The sequence below is a fragment of the Mercenaria mercenaria genome, chromosome 1 (assembly GCF_021730395.1).
Source record: "Mercenaria mercenaria strain notata chromosome 1, MADL_Memer_1, whole genome shotgun sequence".
Classification (NCBI taxonomy): domain Eukaryota; kingdom Metazoa; phylum Mollusca; class Bivalvia; order Venerida; family Veneridae; genus Mercenaria; species Mercenaria mercenaria.
Genome location: NC_069361.1, coordinates 21,087,129 through 21,099,838, shown reverse-complemented (window position 1 = coordinate 21,099,838; position 12,710 = coordinate 21,087,129). Strand labels below are relative to the sequence as shown.

The following is a 12,710-nucleotide window of genomic DNA, read 5'->3' as shown; positions in this document are numbered from 1 at the left end:
CTTCCTAAACCCAAGTGACCCCAAATACAATCCAAACCTTTTTCGTGCTTAAAGCTAAATACACACCAAGTATCTCCATTTAAGCTACCCACACACCAAGTTTCATCACTATATTTCAATCCTAACTAGAGTTGTTCAGCAAAAACTATTTTTTCTACTTCTAGTAACGGTGACCTTGACCAAGTGTCCCCCCAAGAACAATCCCAACCTTTGTCTCGATTAAAGCTATCTACACACTCAAGTTTGGTGACAATAGTATAGACACCAAGTAGAAACCATTAGGTCCTTGACCTAAGTGGCCTCTAAAAATATCCAAAGCTTTGTCCTGATAAAAGCTACCAACATGCCAAGTTTAGTGACCAATAAGTCTGTGCTAAAACAATAACTAACGATCTGTATGAAGCCATCTGCCCACCAGAAAAACAACATACCCCATACTAAAAACCAGGTTTTAAGACTCGACATCATCAATCCAATAACTAAGTCAGAAATTTTTAAATTACAGCATACATAACCTTATTTTCTTACATGGCTTGATTCCTTTCTCAGTTAAAGAAGGAAATCAATCATTGTATATTAATCTATAAACACCAGTGAGAGACCATCATGATGTAAGATGCCACATGACATGCAGTGAATATTGATCAGCATATTTTAACACAATATTTCTACAAGCATGTTAGAAGGAAAATAACCAAGGTATTCCTAAAGTTTGTTGTTTTACATACCACTGTTCTACGTTTAGATGCTCTGGTAGCTCAAATCCTTCTGGTTAAATGCCTTGGCATTTGAACTCTGAAATGTGGTATATCAACAATAAATGTAGTCCAACCCGTTGCGTAATTATCACTTTCATTTCCGCCAGGGGAGGTAACTAGAGTCACGGATTGGTACTACAATAAATGATGCAATGGCCTTGATTACCAATATTTGTTATTGCATTGAGGAAACTAAAATATAGAAGGTAGCACCGGGTTTTGTTGGTATCTGAATTGGGTCAGAATCAGTCGTGTTCAACAGTCGCTTTTCTTTCAAAGAAAACCTTTCATTCACCAATGATTGTTGAAATACAGACTGGACAGCTGTGTATAACTTCTTGTATAGCAAATCATGACAGATTTTGGCTTATCAAGAGCAACTGTATGTATATTCAATGAAATTTCTTTTAACTGCATATATTCCCAAAGATGTTACCCCTCAAAGACTTTTCCCAAGATAGTGATGTCAATTCATCATGGTAATGGGATGGTCGGTGCTCTAGTGGTAATGCGCTGGGCTGTCAATCCCGGCCCATGCACTGGAAATTTCTGAGATGCCCACAAGTGTCTCCCACCTAACCGAGAGGCCTGTGCTGATTCTGCCCAAGAAAGATGGCTTTGTGTGTATTGGTGCTATATAATGGGCACATTAAAGAACCAGACTGTCTATTCGCAAAGAGCTAGGCTAAGTTAGCTGGACAGGCCTGTATCTAAAAATGATTTCTCTATCTGTTCTGGGGACTTTATCTCACTCTGTTCCTCTGGTCAGATCGCTCTGTGTCTGTCCTAGTACAGGATGAATTTCACACCCTGTGTGGCTGTATTTGCTATATGTAAAGTGCCTTTGAACTTGTTTATCATGAAAGGGCGCTATATAAATCTGGTATGATAATAATAATGGGATAAGATATATGGCAAGAACTTTTCATAACCTTTAATAAGAATTGTACCAAACAATTTATATTCACACCTTTATACTTAATTTTACAATAATCATTCTTCATAAGATTAATAAGTAATGTTATCGTGCTCATTTATTTTACTATATCCCTCATACAGTCAAACCTGCAACCAGAGACCACCTGGCTCTGACCACAAATGTCGATTCTGATATCAATACATGTATATACATTTTATTTCAACTTGTAATTGAAGAAGATCACTTTTGGCCTCTCTCAAGGATGTTTTTTTACATGCATATTTGAGAATATTTCTTTCTTCTAATAACAGAGTTCACAGTTTCTCAACTCATTTTAATCTTTTAAATTCCGGTTGCAGTCCAAGAACCATTCGGTTAATCATTGCTTTCGGCTGGTTCCTCCGCGTATAGTCCTTTGCAAGCTTTTTTTTAAACGCTGCTGACTTCCAATAAAATGGCTTTTTACTTGGTTTACTCAGTGGTAATCTATTGTTAAAGCAATAATTCTCAAATTCAAATCCATCTTCTTTTTGGAACTCTGTGGTTTTAGCATTTTCTGATGGGGACGCCACAATAAATGGATAATTGTCTTTTTCTGCACGATACTCAACTATATGATGACCAAGTTCATCTGCAATATCTTGATGATTTCTCTACAAAAGAAAAATATAATGGAAAACCGTTGCCATACACTAAAACTGTGAAAATGTTTCATAAACTAAAATCATAAAGAAATCTGATGTAAGAAATGTATTCATCAGCAACAATGCTCAGTAAGATATATAATACACTGAGAAAACATTAAGATTTGACCTAGTGACCTTGTTCAAGACCTCAGCTAACCAAGTTTTGAACTTGACTCTGTTTTCAAAGAGACAAGCGTGATAAAGTTTTACAAAGATGATGCAGAAAATGTGATCTCTAGAGTGTTAATTAGGTTTTTCTACGATATCACCTACATTCTGACAAAGTTAAGAGTACCATTAAGACAAACATGGCCTCTAGATTGTTAACAACTTCTTTCTATGATTTGACTGAGAGACCAAGTTTTTGACTTCAGTTAACCCAACTCTGAACTTGACCTACATTTCAAGCAGGCAAACATTCTGACAAAAGACTTATGACAATCAAGAAGAAAATGTGGCCTATAGTGTGTTAACAGGTTTTTTCTTACAATCTGACCTAAGGTAATACAGGGATTTCTAAGGCGTCAAGAAATAACAATACAACAGAAGCTCTGAATGAGCTTTTTAACCAACGCTAACCTAGTTTAAGATCTCGTATAACCCAGTTTTAAATCTGACCTAGATTTTATAGGGACTAATATTCTGACAAAGTTTTTTTAAGATTAAATCTGAAATGTGGCTTCCGGAGTGTTAAAAACATTTTTCTATGATTTCACCTTGTGACCTAGCTTTTGACCTCATTTATTTTGGTTTTGTTGCCATTTTTCAACAGTGTTTCAGTTATGAAATGGCAGGCAGTTAACCTAACCAATGATCCTGGATTTTGTACCAGTACAAACCTGTTCTCTACAGGTAAATGCCAACTTCGCAACATGAAATTTTGATCATGACTTATATTTCAATGTACAAACATTCTGACATAGACTTTTGATAATCAAGTAAAAAGGGTTGCCTCTACTGAGTTTACAAGATTTTTGTATAATTTGACCTTAAGACCTCAGGAACCCAGTGTCAAACTCCACCTACATGTAGGTAAGATAAAGATAATCTTTCTTACAAAAGTTTATGAAAATGATAAGAAAAACACAAAAACATTAAGATTTTATTGACGGTAATATTCTGCCCAAGTTTCTTAAGATTCACAATTTTCACCCCTAGAGTGTCATATTGTTGATGGCACAGGATGACAGATGATGAACAAAGTGTGATCACAACAGCAAACCTTGAGCCCTTTGTGCTCAGGTGAGCTTATCAATGATCATGTTATTAACCTTTCATTTCTGGTTTGTTCCTACTGGTATTTAAGTTAACTTACTGTTCTTAGCAACCCAGTCATGAAAGCCCTAGAAAGATTGAGATAATTTCGGACATTTCCCTCAGATTTGATGTATATATCTTTGATCCCAATCAGCTGGCATAAAATCTTCAGAACATGATGACACCGTAACCCATGACCTACAAAATACAAACATTTCAGGTTAGATTAGTTTCAGAGTGTAACAATTTAATTCTGTTCTTATAGATAGCTCAAGATTTGTCAGAAAATAGCTGATAGCTAGTGTTTATTGTTAAATTCATAACTGACTATAAATAAAGATTCTTGTATCAAGGGGAGGAGGCAAAAAAGGCCTATCTTCTTGTTTACATTCAGGTACTAAATAAAGCCACTTTCACTCTCAATCATCAATTTGAAGACACTTTACGGATAGTAATCTGTAAAACACCTGGCCCTATATTCATAAAACATTTTTCAGTCTCAGCTGAGCTCAAGAATGAAATTTTGACTGTAAATTTTACTATAACTTCAAGATTAAATTCCAACTGAAACTTACCACCAAGACTGGATAGTCACTTGAATATAGAAATTATTTGAAAATCTATTTTTAAACATGCAATTTTGATATAAATGACAAATAAAGTTTCATTATCAAACTCTACTGAGTTTTTGAACTCTGAGCCTGATCAGTTTGATATTTTTTCATAACATTATATAATATGCCATGGGTTATTCTTAACACTATAAATAACATCTCAAGTTAATACAATATTTTTTGAAGAAAGAGGTTTATAACAGCATGCTATGCTGTTGGCAAAAGCAATGTTGAAAATCATTCAACCAGGAAAGAAAATGCTGACAACACATAAAATATGTCTTCCTGGTGAACCTTCCTAAAAAGTTAAGTAAGAATGCCACCAGTAGTTTTACAGATTTGTGATAGAAAGAAAGACTGATATGCAGGACAACACAGGGAGAAATAATTAGTTGAAAAGGATGTATTCTGCACATGGACATTTTTAAGAAACAAGAGAGCAATGATGTCCCTAAAGACACTTAATTGACTATGACCTTTAGAATTAAATATTTGTTATGAGTCACGACACACTGTATCCTTAAATGGAACAATTCTCTTAAGTATGAAAATCATTCATCTGAAAATATGATAGATCAGGCTCTTACAAGAATAGGGAAGTCAAGTGTAACCATTAGCACAAACATGAGAATATGTTTTTACCAAGACTGGTAAAGATCTATCAAGTAGTTTGTAAGATGAAGTTGTTTAAATGTTTACAAGGCAAATGTAATGGCCGGCAAAATTGAGAAATAATTTATAGCAAAAGAGTGTTTTAACACTTATTTATGCACGATGGGCGGTTATACGTCGGGTGTAATAATTTCATGAGGGCGAAGCCCGAGTGAAATTATTTGTACGACGTATTACCGCAACAAAAACATTGACGTCACTGCACGTTAACGTGATGTCATTCTAGCGTAATAGTGTTTTAACAGAGAAAAGCATATTAGAATACTGCATACAGCACTACACATTTGAAATTTTTATGAAGAACCCATCTTCAAAATGTGGTGCATGGTTTATGTTGGATCAAAAGAAAACTGGGTTATAACATATTAAAGTAAAAGGTTAATCTGTAGCATTTGAACTGATGAAATTTTAGTGTCATCGATGAATTCTGGTGGTTATATTTCAATACCTGGTGCAGTACAGCTCAGAAATCTGAACAGTGTATGAACATCTCTGAAGATTAGCTAGTGCTCTCAATCAGAACTTTTACATCTGACTGGTAGTTTCTCAGCACATATTTGAAACTGACCAATGGCATGTTTGCACTTTGAGACTGGTCCACAAGCTGAGTTTTATAAACTTGAAACTAAGATAGGCTTGCTTGTTTAATGAAAGTTATAGAACAAAATTACCTTTAGGTGCTTGGTATACTATCACTGATGTGGCATGAAATTTCTCAGCAAAGTTGTGCATGGCTGTAATGATAAATATTTATCAAACTTAAGACTTTCTTAGGTAAAAAAAGCAATCAAAATAGACACAACTCCCTCAAACTCTACACCTTGTTCTTTTTTTTTTCATTCCTGTCATATTTTGACAGATTTGAATGAAAATTGTACTTTGTTTGTTTCAAGTCAACAAATGGAAGCTTTGCTTCATGCAGAAGGATGACCTAGGTTCCCTTCTGGGTATTATTATAGGCGCAGGCAGGAACTTAAGTAGAATCACCAAGCTTCCACAAGCCAGCTAGATACTTCCTAACATGGAAGAACTCTACACCTCGAGTGAGGTTTCGAACCTTCAGCTATGGCAGGCAAGTGGTTTGAAATCAGAAACCTAAACCAATCAGCCAGAGGCCCTTATTATTTCAATGAAACTAAGAAACCTCTGTCTGTGTCAAAGCAACTAAAAAACTTAGTGTGTTTCAAAACAACTAAGAAACTTTTGTCTGTTTCAAAGCAACAAACAAACTTTTATGCATTTTGATACAACTTAGATACATTTCATCAGTTTCGCAGGTCATTACCCTTTGTGGGTTTTGTGACTGTGACTTCTACTATGAAAAGTTCTCTGACTAAATGTTAATATATAATGTAAATCTACAGCTATATAAACTTTAGGAACTTACGTGTATGACCATCATATATATCAATATAGACCAACTTCTGGGTTGCTTTATTTTTTGCCTGTAAGGAAAAAACAGACCTCTACTAGTACATTATGTATCATATAAATTTAAAAATACATTTTTGTTGAACTTTGGTGGTTCAGTTAAAGACTGTTATCTCTGGTGCATTGAGACAAGCATAAACCACATATTAATGGGGTGGGGCATATGGTATTATACTAGGAGAAAGTATCAAGAAACTCAAGGAATTAAAAGAGGTACTGTGAAATCATTAATATTCGTGGGGGACTAATTTTCGTGGATTTTGTGGTTGAGTCAATCCACGAAATTAAATCGCAACGAACAAGTAAATTACCATTCATTTTATGTTCAAAACTTGAAATCCATGAATTCACAACCCCACGAAATTGCAGTTTTGACCAAAACCACAAAATTTTATGCCCACGAAATTAAATGATTTTACAGTAATCTTTTTTCTAAATTATTTTGTTTATTGTTGGAGAAGGGGTTGGGATGAGAATGGGGATTTGGGTAATGTAGGGTAGGTGGTTTCTATCAATGAGTTTCAGAAAATCCTACACAGTCAAAATCTGATCTTTACAACATGTAGACAAAACAGCAGAGGTGGTGCCCAAAATTTTGTCTGATATTGCTTCCTGTTGATAGCAGAGTACCTGAATTTCATAATGATTTTTATATACCTTGGAAGCAGAATGTATTACTACATGACACTTACCATGCTGGAAATGATTTATTCTGCCTTACATGCAGTCTGATCAAGATCTGCACTGTTTGCCTTTCAGTCAGTATCTTTTTTGGTAAGCAACCCTTTTAACAGTTAATGGTATTGTCCAAATTGAAAGATGGACAAAATTCATTATTGAAATTTAACAGGGTAAGGGTTAAATTTGTACTATATGACCTGTCTATATTCAACAAAGGTATATAGCAATTATAAGTGAAACAATTCAAAATGAATCTGTGGAAATGATTTTCTAATGTCATACCGGTATCATAAAACAATAGTAAAACTGACAGGCAAGTCATTCAGTAAATGTTTATCATTTGATCACCGGCAGCAGGAGGACTTCGAGCAGTATCCATGAATTGTTCCCTCTCCATCTTAAGCAGTTTTTACCAAATGTTTACCCAGCTTGGTCAGAATTTTGTTTTAGCATAATATCTTGACTAAGATCTATATCCAGCTGGATAGCCCCAGTTGCTCTCAAGTTAGAGCCTTTGAATCTTAAAAATTACAGGAAATTGACAGTGTCCACTCTCTTGTCATAGAGAAAAATATTTTGACAAAGTTTTATTGAGATCAGGTAGAAAATGTGACCTCTAAAATGTTTACAAATTTTTTCTTTGATCTGAACTAGTGACCTACCTTTTGAACAAAGATGACCCAGTTTCAACACTTATCTGCATTTTTACAGACAGAAATATTCTGACCAAGTTTCATTAAGACTGGAAAAAATCTGTGACCTCTACTGACAAGAGTAAAATAGTTAATGACAGATGATCAATAAGGGACACAGGGGTATAACAATAGCTCACCTTGAGTACTTTGTGCAGAAGTGAGCTAAAAATGAACAAAAGTAACTAGATGATACTGACAGTTGATATCTTTTGGAAATGTAAAGTATACTCACCGAATTTATTGCAGCACCTAGATGGGAGCCTCTACCAAGAGAAATACCTGCAATTGTAACAGGAGATCATGACAGCCCTACATTGCTGATCTAAGTTACAACTACAACAAATAACAATTTTAGAAAAGAGTAATTCAAAAAATATTTCTGCCTAATAACTTTAAACAAGAGGGTCATGATGGCCCTATACATTGCTCACCAGAGTTGATCTAGCCTATTGACCTAGTTTTTGACCCCACATGACCCAGAGTTGAACTTGACCTAAAGATCATCAAGACAAACATTCCGACTTAATTTCATAAAGATTTGATTACAACTGTGGCCTCTAGAGTGTTCACAAGCTTTCCCTTTGATTTGACTGATGACCTAGTTTTTGACCCCACATGACCCAGATTCGAACTTGACCTATAGATTATCAAAACAAACATTCTGACTAATACTCATGAGTTTCAAACTTAAATTGTGGTCTCTAGAGTGTTGAAAAGATTTTCCTTTGATCTGGCCTAGTGACCTAGTTTTTGACCCCACATGACCCAGATTCAAATTTGACCTAGAAATGATTAAGACAAACATTCTGACTAAGTTTCAAAAAGATTGAGTCACAAATGTGGCCTTTAAAGTGTTCACAAGCTTTTCCTTTGATTTGACCAGGTGACCTAGTTTTTGATCCCACATGACCCATTTTCAAACTTGACCTAGAAACTATCAAGCCAAACTTTCTGACTAAGTTTCATAAATATTGGGTCACAACTGTGGCCTCTAAAGTGTTCACAAGCTTTTCCTTTGATTGACCAGGTGACTTAGTTTTTAATCCAACATGACCCAGTTTCGAACTTGACCTAGAAATCATCAAGACTAACATTCTGACCAAGTTTCATAAAGATTGGGTCACAAATGTGGCCTCTAGTGTGTTCACAAGCTTTTCCATTGATCTGACCTACCGACCTAGTTTTTGACCCAACATGATCCAGATTCAAACTTGACCTAGAGATCATCAATACTAACATTCTGATCAAGTTTCATAAAGACAGGGTCACAAATGTGGTCTCTGGAGTGTTCACAAGCTATTCCTTTGATCTGATTTACTGACCTAGTTTTTGACCCCACATGACCTAGTTTTGAACTTGACCTAGAGATCATCAAGACTAATATTCTGACCAAGTTTCATAATGATTAGGTCAAAAATGCGACCACTAGAGTGTTCACAAGCTTTTCCTTTGATGTGACCTACAGATCAAGTTTTTGATCCCACATTACCCAGTTTCGAACCTGATCTAGAGATCATCAAGACTAATATTCTGACCGAGTTTCATAAAGATTAGGTCAAAAATGTGGTCTCTAGAGTGTTCACAAGCTTTTCCTTTGATCTGACCTACTGACCTAGTTTTTGGCCCCACATGACCCAGTTTCAACCTTGATCTAGAGATCATCAAGATCAACATTCTGATCAAGTTTCATAAAGATTGGGTCAAAAATGTGGCCTCTAGAGTGTTCACAAGCTTTTCCTTTTTTCCTTTGATCTGGCCTACTGACCTAGTTTTATACCCACATGACCCAGTTTCGAACTTGACCTAGAGATCATCAAGACAAACATTCTGACCAAGTTTCATAAAGATTGGTCACAAGTGTGGCCTCTAGACTGTTCACAAGCTTTTCCTTTGATCTGGCCTACTGACCTAGTTTTTGAACCCACATGACTCAGTTTCAAACCTGAACTAGAGATCATCAAGACAAACATTCTGACCAAGTTTCATAAAGATTGGGTCACAAATTTGGCCTCTAGAGTGTTCACAAGCTTTTCCTTTGATCTGGCCTACTGACCTAGTTTTTCAACTAACATGTCCCAGTTTCAAACTTGACCTAGAGATCATCAAGACTAATATTCTGACCAAGTTTCATTAAGATTGGGTCACAAATGTGGCCTCTAGAGTGTTCACAAGGCAAATGTTGATGCACGACACACTGACACACGAAGGACAGTGACGGGACACAACAGCTCACCTTGAGCAGTTTGTGCTCTGGTGAGCTAAAAATGGATATACATTAGGGGTCTAGACAATGTCTTTTTTTTTTTTAAATTTTAGAATCCAGCAGCCATGTTATTTGACATATTATGTATGAAACTATTTCAGAATCAAAACAGCAGTTTCAAGTTTCATAAATTGTCAAATGGTTGTTTGTGCAGATGAAAGTTAGATAAACTGCAGTTTTTCATAAGAGGTCACCCTGACCTCTATGTGCTCAGGTTAGCTGAACAAGAGCTGTCCATAAGACAGCCTGTTCTTGACCATACAAATTGTTGTCCCAGAAACAGGAATATTACCCTAAATGTTAAAATATCTATAGAGTTTTAATCCAGTATCTTCATTAGTTTTGGAAATACAGTAGACATTGTATTAAGAGACCACCCAAGGGACTGATAAGAAGTGGTCTCTTAATGGAGTGGTCTCTTAATGAATTTCAGTCAGATGAAAAGAAAAGTTATTTTCAACTGTTAATGTAACTGTTTTTATTATGAACATATATGTTTGCTTTAAAAATCTGTTTTAACATCGTGAACACTTTTCCAAGTCCACAAACCGTGAAAATTATGGCTAGATTCAGTAGATTGTTTGTCAGTTCGACTGATACAAAGGTTAATTGCATTCAGTTACGTGCAAAACGTACTCGCTAAATACACATATGAAGAAATGCTATGTAGAAATTTGGCACCCAGTCGCTTAATAGATACTTTTGTCGAATATTTTACCTGTCGGGACTACATTTATGTGGTCGCTAGTCGCTTAATAAAAAAGTCGTTTAATGGAATGAATTTATGTACTGAAAACCTTTGGGAGGGATTTTGACTGGTCGTTTAATACAAAAATCGCTTAATAGAGGTGGTCGCAAGTAAGATGTTGACTGCAGTAACTTGTATGCAAAACTTTAACCAGGAATTTCTGATTCCAAAAGGGGGCATAATTTGGCCAAAATGCATGTCAGAGTTATGGGACTTGAAGCTATCACCTAATTTATTAACCATAAAAGACACATGTGAAGTTTCAATTCAATATCTGCATTAGTTTTGGAGACAGTAACTTGCACACAAAACTTTAACCAGGATTTTCCAAGCCCAAAAGGGGCCATAATTTGTCCAAAATACAAGTCAGAGTTATGGGACTTTACACAGTGAGGTTGGTAATTGACCTAGAAAAAGAAAAAAAAAGGCTCAAAGCTATCATGTCTTTAAGTAACAGCTATATGTACTTGCACGCAAAACTTTAACCAGGATTTTCTTAGTCTAAAAAGGGGCATAATTTGGTCAAAATGCATGTCGGAGTTATGGGACTTGATGCTATCACCTAGATTTATAACCCTGAAGATACCTGTGAAGTTTCAATTCAATATCTGCATTAGTTAAGGAGAAAGAAACTTGTATGTAAAACCTAAACCAGGATTTTCTAAGTTGAAAAGGGCGCATAATTTGGCCAAAATACATGTCAGAGATATGGGACTTGACTAGTGAGGTTGGTAATTGATCTAGAAAAAGAAAAAAAATAAGTTTCAAAGCTATATGCCTTTAAATGATAGCCATATGTACTTGAATGCAAAACTTTAACCAAGGTGTGACGCCGACGCCAGGGTGAGTAGAATAGCTAGACTGTTCTTCGAATAGTCACAGGTCCATGCCAAGATGCACAGACCAACTTTGGTGAAATGATAACATTAGTTTCAGAGCAGAAGATGTTTAACTGTGGTGGCAAGAAAATGGAAGCAGGAGCATTCACCTTTCTGAACCCTTGGTTTAGGTGAGCCAAAAATGATGTAAATATTCTCAATATTGCTCTATACCTAGGTACAAAGTTTCATGAAAACCTCTCTTGTTCTTTTAAAATAATTGCAGGATCCACTTTTGTCATATTTTTTACTTGTTCCACTCACCAATTTTAAATCGAAAAACTATAAGGATCTTATATGACTCCCTGTGTAAGAAAGGGTTTTCCCAAACCCAAGGGGAAGGGTGGAACTGAAAACCTAGCGCCAGCAAGGTTTTTTATCAACACTGTCCCAAGGGTTGGAAAAGCACCTGCCTTACTCATTTAGTCATGTTAGATTATTTTTCGTGCCAACTGTTGATATTACAAAGATATAATTTCAAAGATATTATAACAAAAAATCGCTCAAGCACTATTATGTCATAATAGGACATGAAACCATGATGTTAGTATGTGCACATGTAGCTTACCTTTTTCCTGGGGAAAAGGTAAGGTGATCTCCTACTGGTATAACATTGTCTTTCCCAGCTAGGTAGGCAAGAAACTTTTGTCAATACAAGGTAAAGAAAACCTACCAAATAATCCTTTTCTGTTACCAATCGCAACAAGAACTGAGGCACTTCTTATGTTTCCTTGACTTGCTGTTACAGTTGATACTGTTTTAGTCTGAAAAGCAAGAGGAGTATGTGACAAGAGGTCCATGATGGCCCTTGACATCCAACCAGAGTCCCACTGGCAACCAGCTGTCTGTTCTCACTAATCAACTTTAGCATTTACAATTTTGGCAGAGATTCACTAAAGGAGCTACTTAAACTATTCTTAAATGGAACAAGCATTTTCAAACTAGAAGATTTTGTAAGTGTCCACTATTTATATATAGAGAAAATGAACACTGATCTTGGTGGCAATGTTTGATGATGTGTGGCAATTTAAACATCTTTTTATCATGTTTACCAAAGAAACAATCTTCCAATATTTTACTGAAATCTTACCAGCAGTGTCCAACAAGA

General features: G+C 35.7%; 1 protein-coding gene across 1 annotated transcript in view; it reads right to left on the bottom strand.

Moving 5' to 3' along the window:
- Nucleotides 1-1,677: 1,677 nt before the first annotated feature.
- The window catches only part of LOC123544378 (28S ribosomal protein S5, mitochondrial-like), a 29,994-nt gene continuing 18,961 nt past the window's right edge, over nucleotides 1,678-12,710 (bottom strand). The window contains exons 6-11 of the mRNA XM_045330455.2: nucleotides 12,276-12,366; nucleotides 7,946-7,992; nucleotides 6,294-6,351; nucleotides 5,578-5,640; nucleotides 3,679-3,818; nucleotides 1,678-2,330 (exon numbers count right to left, since the gene is read on the bottom strand). Coding sequence (XP_045186390.2) covers nucleotides 2,007-2,330; nucleotides 3,679-3,818; nucleotides 5,578-5,640; nucleotides 6,294-6,351; nucleotides 7,946-7,992; nucleotides 12,276-12,366 — 723 coding nt within the window. The 3' untranslated portion in view covers nucleotides 1,678-2,006. The remainder of the gene's footprint in view (nucleotides 2,331-3,678; nucleotides 3,819-5,577; nucleotides 5,641-6,293; nucleotides 6,352-7,945; nucleotides 7,993-12,275; nucleotides 12,367-12,710) is intronic.